Here is a 16,970-nt window from a genome sequence, read left to right as displayed (position 1 = left end):
ATGGCAGCAAAACTGAAAAAATGGAAACATTTAAAGAATGAGACTACCTCTTCATTGGATGTGAACATTTTGTTTCCAGACAAAGAGATTAAAATTCAAATGCCTGAATTTCTCCAAGACTATCAAAAAACCTAGAATGATGATAAAAACCCCCAAGATGCAACCTGAGATTTAACTGTAGAAAGGGAAGAACAAAAACTGAACTAAGAAAACGGCCTTTATAAGAATTAAAATAGTATGTATATTCACTTCTGTAGATTTAAAGAAAAGATGTAAGCTCAAAGCTTGTACAGAAGTATTTGCTGATGTTATCTCTACCAAAAAAAAAAAATCCAATATTTAGTACAGCCATATTCAGGAAGACAAGTCTCTACAAGAAACTGAAAGTTTCTGAAAATCCATGCTTAATATAAATTCATGTTCTTTCTGACACATCAAATTGTGGTAGCAATAGGAGAAGAAAATCTAAGCAAGGCATAAAAAGCAATACAGAAAGACTACTGTTTCTGGAAAAAAAAAAGGCTTAGACAATGTAAATTACCAACAGCATTCTCATGAAATGACCATTTGTGAGAAAAAAACAAAACAAAAACATTACTGGTTAAGAATATACTTACAGTTTCGTTCAGTGAAAGTTGGCTTACAAAGAGTAAACCACCCATATATATAGGCAATTTATAGTAACGTTTTATTAATATATGATTTTCAAATAAAGAAAGTTTACCTCTTTGGATAAGCGTGTAAACAAGTCTCCTCCCCTGAGAAAATCCAAAATAAGATATAGCTTCCCTTCTGTTTGAAAAGCTGGAAAGAACAATTAAAAGCATTAAACATTATCTAATTCTACCCATGGTTAGAAGAATAACATACTCAATAATTCACCCTGATTTACTTTATCTTTCTTAATCTTTTACCTTCTTTTTAATTTATAAGAATTAATTATTCTTCTTTTTCCCCTGTGGGAAAAAATTTTTAAAATTATTAAATTCTTCCCCATCACGAACAAAGCAACTCTCACGCCATGCAAATGGAAAGCATATCACCAACATAATGTCTAAAAAATAATGAAAAAAAAAACGTATTTTGGTACTGCAGCATTTGAAAGTAAAAAAGCCCACACCCAGAAAAGCAAATTAGTAACAGAAGTATGTATTCTAAAACTTCAGGAAACTCAGCTAAGCAGGGAGATGTAGTGTAGTTTGAGAAACAGTAGATGGTGAAAGCCAATGTTAGAGTGATAAAGAGCCGAGATTTGAACAGTAGGAAAAGAAATAGATCCTAAAAGGAAAAATATGAATTGAACAATAAAAAATTAACTATTTGTCAATGTTATCCTCCTTTCAGTTTACATTCTGTAAGATATTTTGAGAGAATTATTTTTCTCTCTTCAACATGAATACATTTTTATGTATGCCCATGCAATTAAAATTAAACCAATTTTCATATAACAGAATCACAGAATCCATAGAGTTTGACTAGATGACCTTTAAATGTCCTTTCCAACTCCCCTGCAATGAACAGGGACATGCACAGCTACATCAGGTTGCCCAGGGCTTGATCCAGCCTCGCCTTTAAAGTTTCCAGGGATAGGGCATCGACCACTTCTCCATTGCCTCACCACCCTCACTGTAAAAGACTTTCTCCTTATATCCAGTCTAAATCAATCCTCTTTAAACTTGAAACCATTTCCCTTGTTCTATCACCACAGACCCTGCTAAAGAGTCCTTTCCCTTCTTTTCTGTAGCTCTTTTAGATACTGAAAGGCTGCTATCAGGTCTCTCTGAAGCCTCCTCCAGGCTGAACAGCTTCAGCTCTCTCAGCCTGTCCTCATAGGAGAGGTGTTCTATCCCTTGGATCATTTTTGTGGCCCTTCTCTGGACATGCACCAAGAGGTCCATGCTTCTCCTGTACTAAGGACTTCGCATCTGGACACAGTACTCCAAGTGAGGCTCCACTACAACAGAGTAGAAGGGCAGGATCACCTCCCTCACCCCACTTATTTTGATGCAGCCCAAGATACAGTTGGCTTTCTGGGTTGCAAGGGCACACTGCTGACTCATGTCCAGCTTGACATCCACCAGTATCTCCAGATCTTTTTGGCAGGACTGCACTCAATCCTTTCATCCTCCAGCTTGTATTGGTAGTGATGGTTGTCTTGATCCAGGTACAACTTGGTTTTGTTGAACTTTATGAAGTTCACCTGGGCCCACTGCTCAAACCCATCTAGGACCCTCTGGATGGCATCCCATTCCTCTTCTGTGTCAACCACATTCCATTTCTTGGTGTCGTCAGCACCAAGATGACACCAACATCCACACAACCCCACTGTCAACAACACGGATGAAGATACTAATTTTAATGAATCTGTTAAGTGATGCCATTGCATATTTTCTAAAGAGCAAGACAGGGAAAAGAAATCAATTTAAACAGTGAATAACATAGAAAAAAAAGTAAATAGATAACTGTCCTTTTTGATAAAGCAGAGGGCTACAGATGCTCAATCCTACACAGAAAGATTTAAGACTGTGCATGAAGTTAACCACATACTTGCAGTGTGTGAGAATTACTATACAGCAAGCCTCTGCATGACCAAGATTTAGATAGCGTATTTTTTTCCATCATTCTTTGATCTGCAGTTAATGTTTGGTAGGTTATCACCTTGACAAACACTCATCTGTGAGATGTACTTTTTCTTCAAACTCACCGTAATGTAACTTGACAATAAAAGGATGGTTAACTTCTACTAAGATATCACGTTCCATTTTTGTCCGAACTCGATCTCGAACTACAATAGAACATAAGCAAGATTAAGAAAACTGAATTCATATTATGAGTTAGCATTTCTCATGCATTTCCTGATAAGCTTAAAATCACATACAATAGTATTACAAATACTATTCATAAAGTAGGTCACGGTTTGAGCTTTTGTTCAGAACAACAATATCATAAAATAGATTTGAAAGAATCTGGAATGGAATTCCAAGATATATGGAATCTTGGGCAAATCAAGTAATAGAGTGTGTTATTTAAAATTATAACGAGATCTCAAAAAGCTCCAATTATAGAAAAACAGTATTGTTTCCAATTAGTTTTATATTAAGATTTTAGTAGTACCCTTCATTTGCTTGAAACTCTGCTCTTAAAATATGAAACAAATTATGCTCAAGAGCATCTGAAAATTTAGATACAAAGTGTGAAAAGTGTGATATCCTGTTAGTGTCACCTTTCTGCTCAAGACTTTTGCATCCTCGAGTGCTTAGGGCCCTGAAGTGACTATTTTTCAAATACTAGCTTCAGTATTTCTGTTCCCCATGCTCAGGTAGAACTGGAGCCACAGTTTGTACTGTACTTTTCATACATAAGATTAAGCCACCATTAAGAAGTGATGGAGACAGGCTATCAAACACCTGAAAAAAAAACAACTGCTATCTTTGACTCTAATTCTAAGCAATTAACAGTCCTAGGAATAAAAGGCTATTGAAGATAAAGGATTTTAAATGAGTGGAAATTGATTTCAGAAAAATGGGAAGTAAATAATGAGAATAACACGTGCCACAAAGCAGAGTAATCAGAATATAGGAAACGGTTGAAAAAGCACTCACACCCTCACTAACAGGTCTAAAAGATTGTAAGCATGAGATTTGAAATAGACATTTGGCAGTAGATCTTAAGCAGAAAAAAAATCACATTCAACATTTTAATGGAGATTCAATACAAGTGTGAAGCTTCTGTTTACAAGTCATTCCATGAATATTTTCCAATTAAAAAAAAAAACGTTAAAACTACAGATCAGTTTTATATCAGTAACAGAGGTGTTTCATATGTTGTCAGAGCTATTTCAAAATTATTTCAATTTCAGTGCAGTCATGACTTAGAACTGTAAATAGACTGAAATACTAACAATGACATAAAACAAATACACATTCAGGTTAAGGGATTAGTGCAAGAGATTATTTTCATTAACAAAGGACTCATTTTAGAATTCATTTTTGCACATGTAACTTAAGTTTTCATCGAATATCTATATCTAAGAGCAAGTGCCAAAGTTTTGGGAAAAGGTACTGTATACTTCTGAAATTTATAGAAATAATATAGACTTGAATTCCAGAGTTTAGAGCTTTTAAAATAAAACATCAGGCACAATGCACTTTTAAATATCATAACATAAATACAAATGAGCAAACAGTATTAACTTATCTTCTGTGATGCACAGCAAATGAAATAAGGAAGGACATTTTGTTTCAGATAACAGCTCAGGAGCAAGTCAGGCAGCAGAAGAAACAACTGCTCTTTTAAGCCACCATCACTGACAAAGATCTAACACTCAACATGGTAGAGAACCGAACCTACTTCCTTTTCTAATTCTATCAATATTGTACTGTTTACAAAATCCTTATGGCTTTACAATATTAATCACTATATTCTGCTATTTGCTGCTTAACAGAAGTAGCTCTAAGATATATACAATCTGTAGAGTACTCTTGTGTGTAAAGATTTCTTTGTAACAATGCCTATGATTTTCCTATCTCTTTGCTCCAAACAGTGCTTACCTTTCAAAGTGGCCTTTTTCAATACCTTCATTGCATAAAGCTGCCTGGCATCTGACCCTGAGATTTTTTTGACAAGAAATACCTGCATAGAGAATTAAAAAGAATTCTTAAAAGAAAACAAAGGAAAATCAGATGAATATGATTTGGTAAGAAATTTGAGTAAATAGTATTCCAATGAAACTCATCCTTGTTACTCCCTCCTAATTCTACTATTAACTCCATCTTTCTTTGACAGTTCTCTTTAGATCCTGCTGAACACAAAAACAGTTTCCTTGCATTTTTACAGTTTCACTTCATAACCTAAAAGGTTCCAAGTAAACCAGAATTAGTTTGGTAGACTGCTTATCTTAATTCATTTCAGTGAGTAAAAGAAGGGATGAATTTGGATTTTCTTAGAAGACAAATCTGAAACACTAAATTCAACTTTATGATCAAACAAAACTTTCTGATATTTATCTTTAAGTAGCTCTGTTTTAATAATAAGATGATAAAGCAAACGAGCAAATGAAAAAGTTGTCTGATATAAAAATAGACGTGTACAAAGACTGATTCAGAAAATCATGTAAATCAAAGCTTAACAAAATTGTTCATTTTAACATATCAAATAGTGAGAACCAACGTTGTGTCAAAGCATAGCTGTTATGACATGCTTTGGTTGAGTTCCACATATATCAATAAAGTATAAATAGCATCAACTTAGGTGGACATTGGACTACATGACCTTAGAGGCCTTTTCCAATCTTCATGACTCTATGATACCATGATTCTTTTTCAGTGTAAAAGGCTTCCTTAAGTGGGATATATGTATTTTTTTTATGCCCTAATAAAAGATGTAAAGACAATTTTCAAATTTAGAAATGAGAAGGGAAAAAGTATCTGCCACAGGTTTTCTGGTTATTTATAAAAAAAGCACAAAGACACGTAATAGTAAATGAGAATATTAAACATTTTATATGAGTTTAGATTAATCTCAGTTTCTGTATCCAATTTCCTCTTGAGTTAACATTCCTTGAAAAACATACAAATTAGTTTTTAGAAACTGAAGGAGTAGTAATGCCATCTTCCCAAGTTTTTATAAAAAGTATTTGGGGTTTTGTAATATTAATCTTTTTTTTGGTTGTTGTTTTGTTTTGCATAAATACTAAAAAATTGAGATGACATGTTTTTACAATGTTACAAGTCAGTCAGATAACTGGAATTACTACTCCAATAACATAACTAAGAGTACCTTCTTTCCACTAAAAGAAAGCTGACTATTCTACTTTTTCCTAACATCTAAGACAAGTTTAATGTTATATACTAGAATTTATTATTATATTTAGAACTTCAATTTAGTTTGAAAATCGATTAAAAGGCTCTGTTGTCTTACAGTGCATATTCCACTCTTTCTCAATGTCACAAAAAGTTACTGTTTCATTTTTAAGCTGGATTTAGACAACTAATGTTATAGACTATGTACACCTATTAAGATCTTGGCATAGACAACACTCACTAAAGTGCCAGAAGTGTTGAGTCTATAACAGAATACTTTACTTCATAGGAGTTAGATTACTAACCTTTCCAAAGGATCCTTGTCCAAGCACTTTCAGAAGTTCAAACTGTGAAGGGTCTGCTTTCTCATGTCCTTCCTTTACATGATGAGTTATTGCAATTTCTTTGATTTCTTCTTCCTAACAGAGGAGAAGGGGGGAATAAGTTAAGTTTTCTTTACTGGTGCAACTTCCTAAAATGTTTAGAATTTCACAATACACTGAAAAATAACAGTGCCACCAAGCATATAACCAACTACATGCTCCCAAATGTAAGCAAAACATTGAGCAATACTACTCCCATAATTAAGACATTAACAGATAAAAACTGTGTGTTACAAAAGGCAGCCCTAGTTTAGTGATTATGTGGCTTAAACTTCCAGAGATGCATCAGAGCATAAACAATAACAGAGCCAACAAGAACAAGCCAGTGGTTCCCAAGCTTTTGTGCTGAGGCCCGTGTTGTTTGGTTCATAATCTCCATTTCAAATTCACAACTCAGGAGTGGAAATCAATCTTCCTAATAATTTAGTTTTCTTAAGGCACACGTATTTATACATCAAGTGGACCAAATCTCTTTGGAAAGGACTATTTTTAACACTTGAATGAAGATGACTGAGTCAGTGGACCTTCTAATTATTTTCTGCTCTCCACTTTATTTTATATTTTCTAAACAAAATTTGAAAACTGTCTGAAAGCAACCCCGCTTGTCCCACAAGGAAAGAACCCCAAAGCTTCTAAGTAATCATACAAAAGAAGAAAGACACTGCACTCTATCAGTATCATCTGAAGAACTACCTAGGCGTTACATACAACCGAGTCTAAGCAGCACTGACTGTAAGTTACTGTGACTGAACAAATAAATCCAAGAACACTTTTCCTCTATTCAGTGAGCATCTCAGATTTATTTCACTGAATCACAGAGCAGCTGAGGTTGAAAGGCAGCTCTGCTCATGTTAAAAGACCCTGCTTAACCACAGTCACCAAGAGCACAGTGCCCAGAGCCATGCTCAGAGGGCTATCAGAGATCTCTAAGGAAGAGACTTCACGGCCTCCCTGGGTAGCCTATGCTAGAACTCTGTCACTCAAACGGTTAAAAAAAAAAGTGTTTTCTGATGATTAGTTGGATATTAGATTAGATATTGAAATATTTGGAAAAACCTCTTCTCAGAAAGACCGACTGCTGAGGCATTGGAACAGGCTGCTCAGGGAGGTGGTGGAGTCCACATCCCAGGAGATTTTCAAGAAACATGTAGATGTGGCACTGAGGCACTTGGTTAGTGAGCGTGATGGTGATAGGTTGATGGTTGGACTGGGTGATCCTAGAGGTCTTTTCCAACCTTAACAATTCTATGACTAGAGGGACTCTCCAACATTCTAGTTTGTGCCTAATGCCTCTTGTCCTGTCACTGGGCGCTGGTGAGGACAGCCTGGCTCCATGGCTCTTTGCACTCACTTTTCAATTACATCCATTTATGAGATCCCTCCCAGAGCCTTTATTTTTAAAGGTGAACACTCTCAACTCTCTCAACCTGTTCTCATGACAGACATTCCAGACCCTTGTATACTGTTACATTACTCTCTCCAGTAGCTCTGTATCACTTGTACTAGAGAGCCTAGATGTGGTACTTAGAGCAGAGGGTAAGAAAACTCCCTTCTATTTGCTAGCAATGCTTTTCTTAATGCAGCCTCTTAATGCAGCCCAAGGAACATGACCTTCTTTGCCATAACAACATATTGCTGGCACACATTTACCCTGGTGTTCAGCATCTTCAGGTCCTTCTCTACAAAGATATATTTTTTTCCCTCCCAGTCTGGTGGCTGGCACACTGTTGGTGCATGGAGTTATTCCTCCCCAGGTGCAGCTTCACACCATCCAGACCACAGTCTGTTTGATAATCCAGCCCACATTTCAGGAGCAGCAGCTCATACAAGCATCTTATAGGAAAGAGTGCATTCAGTCTTACTGAAATTGAGGAGACAGTACCCACCACTCTTCTCTTCCTACCCATTTCTCTGTAGAAGATGATCAACCATGATTTCATATTTGTGAATCCATACCTACTAATCTCAATCTTCCTTCCTTTCCTTTCATGTATGTGGAAATAGCTTCCAGTATTACATGCTCCCTTGATTCCCTAGGAAATGAGGTGAGGATAGCCAGCCTGTTGTTTTCTTCCTTCTTGACCCTTTTGAAAACAGGAGCAACACATGCCTTTTTCTAGTCCTCTGGCCACAATCATTAGAAGATAATCAAGAGCAATCTCACAAGGACACTCAGGTCTCCCCAGCACTCTTGTGAGCATCCATCATGGCATATGAACTTATGTACATTCAATTTGCTTAAATATTATCTAATCCATCTCTTTTGAACTAAGTAAGTCTTCCTTGCTCCAGACCTTTATTTGACCTATATACACAAAGATATAACTAACTAATTCTTGAGATGAGGGAGTAGAGGCAGCATTCTAGTATGGGAATCAGTATTTTCATCTTTAAAATAAGTATGTGAAGAATCCCAGGGGAAGAATAGCACAATAAGAACAGATTACCAAGTACATACTACTTTCAACACCTTGATAGATTTCTGCTCAACAGTTTTACCAATTAGCACCCTGCAGCCTTGAGAAAGTAAATCAATGTCAAATCTTCCTGTTACCTACAGATTCATGGGCAGAAGGTGATCAGGTTGCCATATTACTTTAAAAGCTTTACAAAAAGTAACAAGAAAGAAAGTAGGAAATATTATTAACCCGTTCTCTACACACAACAAAAAATAATTTTCAAATACAGCACAACTGTTACATAACAAGCTTTCCAGTGGTTATTTTGGGTGCTCAAAAAAAAAAAACAAAAAAAACCCACCACCACTTCACATTCCTGATACTAAGCAAATACTCCAAGCCCTCACAATTTCTCAGGGTTCAGACACTTTTCCATTCTTATAAGGCAGACCTAATAGAACTGTTTTAATCAAAATGGAACTCAAATCATATTCTTTTTCAGTAGCTTGTCTATAACGCAGTCCTTGGAGCAGAATCTGTGATAAACAGATACCCATGGATTTGCCTTCCTTCTACATAATTGCTGAACATTTATTATTTTAAACTAAACAGTATTTTGCAAATACACAAAAGTTCAGCCTTTTATAGAACTGAGAATTATGCAGAAGTAATTAACCCTCACTGTACCCACTATCTACCTGAATTAATATACATGCCTTTCACACTAGAAAAACAAGACAGCTATTTCTCAACCAGCAGCACTAACTATATTGGTTGATAGGAAGAGAAGCTATTTGTTCAGTCTAGTACTGAATTTTCCCTAAGCTTTTTTTTCTGATCATTCCCTGACATCTGGAAAAAAAACCAAGTCTGTCCCATATGATGAACTCAAACTAAACGTAACGAGATACAGGGTGCTGAAAGCCTCTAGCCCTCTTTTCCTTCATTCCCTACCAACTTTCATATTACTACAGACAATCACCAACCAGTCATCAGGCTGCTGCAACAAAACTCTTCCAGTTATAACTGCAGCATACTGCACATGCTTTATTTCAGTTATTTATAACCCTGGAAAGCTCCATTTTCTCATGCCTGATACTGCAGCAACATCTAAATAAAAGTTCAAAGAATTTTTTTTCTAGCTACGCGGTTCTTAAGGCTTTCTTCACACTATGAACTGTCACACAAAAAAAATACATATGCTATGTTAGTCAACTTAAAGTGGTTGCTACTGGCTTTTGCTATTGTGAAACTAAATATAGAATACAAGGAAACAAACAGAAGGTAACATTACACAGTGCTTCCTTAACATTTCCTTAACAGTATAATAGTGTTAAGTCAACACTGTCCTAGAAGGGAAGTCAGTAAAAAACAAGTTTGAGTACGAACTTAAAACATAACTAGTTTAGAATAATTTCCTGCATTGATATCACTTGCAGCTCAGAACTTTGCTAAGTACTTTCATATAGTGAAATTCTTGACCAGTAATGTACCTCACAATTTGTCTCTATCCATAGGAATACAAACATAGGAAAGAACACCAAATGGATAATATTTCAAAGACAAATCGATTCTAAAAGAAAAAAAAAATAAAATAAAACAAAGAAGGATTTATGAGCCACAAGGGTGATTCATTTTTCTGTTTAGGAATCAGGTGCAAATTAGAATAGGAAATATGCTTGTCAGAAATAAAAAGATACACACCTTTTAGGCAAGCAGTGAAAAGCTAATTAACCATTCTTAACCTACAGAAATTATAATCTAATTATACTTTAAGTACCTACTGAACGCTTATTTTTGTTCTAGAACTTGAATTTCTATGAATTTCCTTTATTAACTAGCCCCACTGTAATACATAACACTTGTATTTGTTTCTGAGATCTTATTACAGGAACAGCTACTAGATAACATATTAAAAGGAAACTGGACTTCAAACTCAAGAGGAAGTAGAAAAAGATGTGTCTTCCTAGTTAAATATTTCCCAGTTGCAATGGAAAAGCCCAGAGAAGGGAAAAAATGATTTTGTTTATATAGATAATCTCCCATAATTTATCTTTTGTCCAAATTTTCAAGCAAGAGATCCGAAAATGGTCCTGTTTTTGAAGAAGTGACCCAAGCAAACTGGACGTCATAACATACTGCTTACAGATAGCTTTATCTGCACAGTTGGCTCTTAAAAAAAAAAAACTCCTTTGAAAAACTGAAAGAAATTAAGCTTGTCTAGGGCTAGTCTATGATATTGTTCCTATCATTCTTATAGGTTTATAATCTCCACTTTTCCTACTACTCTGAATAATTTTGACATTTTTACACTTTTTTTTTCTAATTAATGTGGCAGCAAAAAAAATAAAAAAAAGTAACTCGTTTCTACTCTCAGTTCCTTACTGCAGATGCCTCAGAGAACAAATGAACCTGTAGATAATGCAATAGTGGTGTGAAAGGAGAAACAAATAAAAGGGGGTCATGAACAGAATTAAGAGAATTCACTCTCTGAGAGTTCCTATGCCACTTAAACTTGATACATTTAGAAAATGCAATGAACACTAACTAATCTAAACTACTTCAAAAAAATAAAAGCACTTAGTCCCTAAGTTTTATGTAAAAAAAAAAACAAAACAAGACAAACAAGTATAATTTAAAATAATTTTAAGAAAATCTTAAATGTTCTGATGCAGACAGAGTCATCTGCAAAGAAAAAGCTCTGAATCACCCAAATAGATGTCACAGGAATGGATTTATCCCCTTACTCATATTAGGGAGAGGAAAGCTAACAGGAGTAAGGAACGTTAGCACATGGAAATACCATAGGCATCTATCCTGCTGCATCTAAAGTTACCGGTTTCAGATTCTTGAATAAATGCATAAGGACAGTGTGAACACGGAGAGTGACAGACACTTGGCAAAAGTTCCAAAACACTGCAATGTAATCCAGAAATGTAGCAAGAAAGACTTTACTCTGTAAGCTGGGTAAGAATTAGATGCAAATTTAATTTGAAAAGAACAAAGAATAAGCTCTTGTGGCACTTAAGGAACATTTACTTAGAAAAGGTATCCCTGGAAGACAGATTTCTCCTTTTCTGGGTACTCAAAATTGCGTGAACACGAGTAGGAATATTTTAAACACAATTAGTTCTTCGCTCATTGTGAAGGTAATGAGTAAGACCTGAATACACATTTATACTGGAAGTGCAAGTTAAAATTATGAAGACCCTACACTAAAAGGGAAAAGCAGCAGCTATCTCAGAAATGTAAAGTTTTACAGCCATAATACAACAGAATAGTGTATTTCTATTGCCCTTACACATATGCATAGGTGACTTTTAATGGCTGCCAAGTCATTAAGCGACATCAATCTAGAAAGGCAAGAAAAATTACAGGGAAACATTTACAGCTTAAGACACCAAAAGCACTGAGGTCAAATAGAATGTGACTCAAAGCAAACTAGCCCCACCCTGAGCAGAAAGGCTGACTGCCGTGTCTCTTCTCAACTTCAGTGAAATTACACTGAAATCAAAGGAAATACAGAAAGCCAATCAAAACCAAGCCAATCCAAACACCACATCTCTAACAAAAGAGCCACATGTACAAAGAGACTGAGGTGAGGGGAGGGTGGGGGTGGTTAATTTCACTCTGACAGTGTGGGTGTTTTAAAAATGTATTTGTTGCAGAAGAATAACAATTTTTTTTTTTTTTAACAATACCTAGAGCAAAGACATGTATATACAGCATGCATATGAGCAGTGCATATAGATAATACTTTCTGAAAGAACATTCCATTTATATTTAGCATGCTAAATCATTGTTTCAAAAGAAATAGCATTACAATTTCTAATGGCTCTGATGCCTGTTATTGTAGAAAATGGGTGTTCTAGTTGATAAAAAAATAAAGGGAATAGCAGCAGTTAAAGGCTAAAAGAAAGAAAGCTCCACTACTGTACCCCAAATTCCCCAGAATTCTATCAGACTCAGAAACACTTCCAAACATTTTTCCTTACTAAAAAAAAAAACAAAAAACTCAGATATGGATTTAGAAAACTCCACACACATTCCCGCTGTAAGAAATACAGGATGAATAACTATATTGCATCTTGAATTCTTTGCATCGGAAAGGGAAAATTTAAGATAACACACAACGTCCGTATTTGGTTAAGAAAAGGGACAGCAGTGTCTGCAAAACATGGCTACGTGTTTGTTTGCTCTCCCAGGAAACTAATACTGCTTAGATGTAGGTGAAAATCTCCTCAGAGCTGCAGCGAATTTCAGCTGGCAGGCAGCTAAGTACTGATCAAATAATCTCCCTTCTGCATGCTTGCTGACTGTACAAAATGCATGAATACACCACCAAACCAGTAACACATATTCAGATAATATTCATAACTGTAACATTTCTTCAGATAAAATGATTTCATGGTGAGAGGAAGTAAAAGGCCACATCCCCTTCTGTATCTATGAGAGATGGAGGTTATGAGATAACCGGCAAAAAGGAACAAGGATAAGAAGTTAATCCTCACACTTACTTTAAATAAACTGAAACATCTGAATGTTACAATGATTTCTGAACAAGGAAAAAAAAAAAAAAAATCCACTAGATTTGGTTTTGGAATTCAGAAGCAACTTCCCTGTCAGAAGGGATTTTTTGAATAAACTGCATGGCTGTACACACACAAGCTCACCAAAACCAATGGGAGAGAAAGCTGGCATACAGAAAAAATCCTTGGACGGGTCCCACATACACAGAGATCTAACTGCACAGCAAATATTGCTGACATGCTGACCAAAAGCTGTAAAAATAGGGTTAAGATTTTGACTGAAGATTAATATCAGATAAAAAGATTAACATATATTATCTCACAGATGATTAAAAATCTACGTGATCTGTCTTTTTGCATAATACCCATACTTTCACGCAATTCTTCCAGTATCCCTACAGATTTTTATTTAAAAAATATAAATCTGTTCCCTATATCAAAGATTTTAATCGTAAGAGAATCCAGAATATGTAAGCCATGGTAAGTAACTACTGGAGAAATACATTTCAGTGCTCACACTTCTGCTTCCAACAGATCACGATTCTCCTTTATCTGTTAGTTCTGTTCTGCCCTTTTAATTTGAGTTAAGAAGGTACAATTAGAAGCATCTTCTGTGCATAATTACTTACAGACTTTGCTATGACTTAATTTGTCAGTTAAGAAAATAAGGGTTAGTTTATCTCCTAGCCTTGTACCTATACCTTTCTGAACCATGTTTTTTTTTGTTTTGTTTTTTTTCTCCATATACTTAACTGTTGATGTTATTTGGAAGCCCTTGCATCACATCTAGACATAATAATGATGGACTGGCTTTATGCTATATACGAAGCCATAGCCTTGCACTATTTCAAGCCACTATCTGCCAGACTGGACCTACAGGAATTTGGATACCAAGGCCCTGACCACGAGGCTGTACTCAACTGAGTGTTAAGATGTACTTCTGTCAGGTCCCAACTGGTCATCACTTTCCAAAGTATCTGTATTGCCCCCCTCGCCCCCTCCACATCCTCCCAAATTGTGCAAAACTCTTAGCTCATAACACACAATTCCGCACTTAATTGCGTCAATCTTGGTACCTTCAGTGCGCCTTCTAGGACACTATTAATACAGGAAGAACTGTTGGTGAGATTCCAAACTCTTTTCAGGAACTCTTTCATTAATGTTTTCTATTCAAAATAATACTTTGAAATTGATTACAACTCATTTCATACGATATGGTTATTTTGTCTAATCTGTGGTAATTTATGCAAGTGAGAGAGCCAGAATTACCATTAGAAAATTTCGTGCTTCTGGAATCACAGCTTCCAGACAGCCAAGAGTCAGAATGAGAAAGTCTTTCTGCTAGCTTCAGACACAGTTAAGTCAGATTCATACTGTCAGTGTTGGTGAATATCCCCTCAAACATCAGCCATGTTTTCAGATAAATCAGTCTTAAAAGAAATCTAAAATGTAAGTTACTGAATCAAAGAAAAATATTCCAAGAATATTAGAGTACTATTTTTTTCCAGTAAGACAGAAAATAACCAATTCCAATATTGCAAATGGCAGTTTAAAGTGCACCTGCCTGTAACAGTGTTCAATTAATGTATTTGATTGCGCTTATAACTTAACCAACCAAAACAAAAACCCAATGCTGTATTGGTTTATATTACTGACTATTCAATTTCCAAAAAAGCAAATCCAAACATAAAGAGCTAATGGCAGTCTTTTCCACTTCAAAGTTGAGCAACAGCAAAAAGATTGCTTTTGGCAGCTCTCGCTTGTAAATATTAGCTACGTAAGATACAGAGATTTTTCCATCTTCCCTATGGAAGTAGCAACTTCCTTCTCACCTCCTCAATCTTTTCCAGGAAAGTTTTGCTTCTTCTTGACATAGGATTGTTTTTGAGGCGTATGTATATTCAGTGGGGATGAACACACACAAAAAAATGGATTTCCCAGCAAGTTACCAAACACTGCTCAACCACTGGTGAAAGTTTCCTTTTACTACTTCATTAGCTTTCATTGTTCTTATCAGCATTCAGCCAACATGATGATATTTGACAATATATTTTTCTGATTGTCACAGGCAAAATAGTGCTGAATGTCGTAATTTAATATTTCATAAACAGTTTCTATGATATTAAACCTTGATTCTAAAGTTACATAAAGCTGTTTAGTAAGGACAGCAAGCTTATTGGATATCAAGTGATTTTAAAAGGATGACTCAACGTTGGCCCAGCTCCCCAGCTCATATACATAACTTCCTTTTCCTCCCCTCCCTTGAGTCAGGAAGTGTCCTAGATGCACTTACTTTCCTAACTTGTTTTGGATGTAGGATGAATTTTCATCGTTATCTGAAGAAATACGAATTACATATTTGGATGGAAAAAATGGATCAGCAAACTGAAAACTAAGTCTTTTTTTTTTTTTAACCTTCTGTATTAAAACTTATGGAAATCTATGCTAAATTAAAAATGGGAAAGAGTGTACTAGCTATTTTAAAAATTTCAGACACATTCTATATACATCCACACATTCTGTGTTATATTCCTACCTCTAACTCCCAAACTACTCTTCAAAAAAAACCAAAAACCCTGTACGTCCAACAACTATCTCACAATCTCCCATCACTTCAGTGAACAACATCACTGGGATAAGCCAATGCATAAAAGCGTTTCTTATACTTGTGACTAATATCCAAAACTGAAGTAACTTAACAAGTAATGGTTACTTAAATGTTTGTAAGCATACGACTGCTTGAAAAAGTTGGTTAAAGCTGCTGATACTGAAGGAGTAATTATTCTAATACATCAGAAGGCAAAATATTGTCCCGTTTAAAGTTAAATTAAGCAGCTTTAAACATATTGTGTATACTTACACCGGTACCCAGAAATGCAAGAAGAGCGAGGCATGCTGTAGTTAACACAGATATTTGTAGTCAGAAGCACAGCTTTCCCCACAATTTTTGTTTGTGCTTCTTTAAGGTTAGAAAACTCATTCACAGTATAAGAAAATCCAATTTCAGCTAACAATAGATTACTTGTTGCAGATGACATCTATTATTTTACCTAACAGAAAATATGATTTCTTAAAAGTAAACTATATTAGCAAATGTTTAAGTTAACATTTGTTTTATTTTTTTTAAATTGTTAGGTCTCCAAGATTAAAAAACCACAAAAAACAATGCACAGAGATAATAAAATTACTGTACTTATGCACTTTGTCTTTACTCTCTGTACCTTCAGTTCTTTTCCATTCCTATTTTCTTGAGTACTACAACAATTTTACAGTCTCAGAGGATGTCTATATCCACATTTGTTCCAGGTAGCCAACTCATACGTCTAATGAAAACCACAGACCTGGTTGCTGAGATCAAACTCCTCCAGTTCTTTTGGTGTTACAGATGAAGCAAGATAGGAGTCTGAAGAACGAGTCCCACCTCAGAGCACTGAGTCAACAGACAGATGAGAAAGCCCTCTGGATACTCTGGTACACTCTGAAAGTACTTTTCCTCCTTGGAATGAAAGTACAAAGGCTAGGACATAAGGAAGGGCTGTACTCCTTCCTTCCCAAAGGAACTGTGAGTAGTTCAGCAGGTAAAGCCATAGAGATGAGGAATTTCTGTAATCAAAAGCCTGACTCTGGCCACCAAAAACATTTTTGTAATGTAATTCTTCTTTAATCAAACACCACAAAATTATCTCATGAACCAGGCTGTGCATGTCAGCATTGGAAAAAAATACTCATTGGGTGGAACTTTCATTTCCTAGTAACTTTGATACAAGTTTTATTCCTACTTTGTAAGCATCAGCATTTAAGTGCACTGCAATTTTTAAAAATATGGAAAGTTTTAAAAGTCATCTGTTTTTAAAAATC

The 16,970-nt window shown here is 35.5% G+C and overlaps 1 protein-coding gene across 3 annotated transcripts in view; it reads right to left on the bottom strand.

Moving 5' to 3' along the window:
* Positions 1-16,970, bottom strand: part of RPS6KA3 (ribosomal protein S6 kinase A3) — a 71,291-nt gene that overhangs the window by 30,219 nt on the left and 24,102 nt on the right. For all 3 annotated transcript variants that reach the window (XM_085211015.1, XM_085211011.1, XM_010726167.3), the window contains 4 exons: positions 6,107-6,220; positions 4,551-4,632; positions 2,705-2,785; positions 725-804 (listed from right to left, as the gene is read on the bottom strand). In XM_085211015.1, the coding sequence (XP_085067141.1) occupies positions 725-804; positions 2,705-2,785; positions 4,551-4,632; positions 6,107-6,220 (357 nt within the window). The remainder of the gene's footprint in view (positions 1-724; positions 805-2,704; positions 2,786-4,550; positions 4,633-6,106; positions 6,221-16,970) is intronic.

The sequence above is a fragment of the Meleagris gallopavo genome, chromosome 1 (assembly GCF_905368555.1).
Source record: "Meleagris gallopavo chromosome 1, MGAL_WU_HG_1.1, whole genome shotgun sequence".
Classification (NCBI taxonomy): domain Eukaryota; kingdom Metazoa; phylum Chordata; class Aves; order Galliformes; family Phasianidae; genus Meleagris; species Meleagris gallopavo.
The sequence above is the reverse complement of the archived record's forward strand: the minus strand, read 5'-3'. Positions and strand labels throughout refer to the sequence as shown.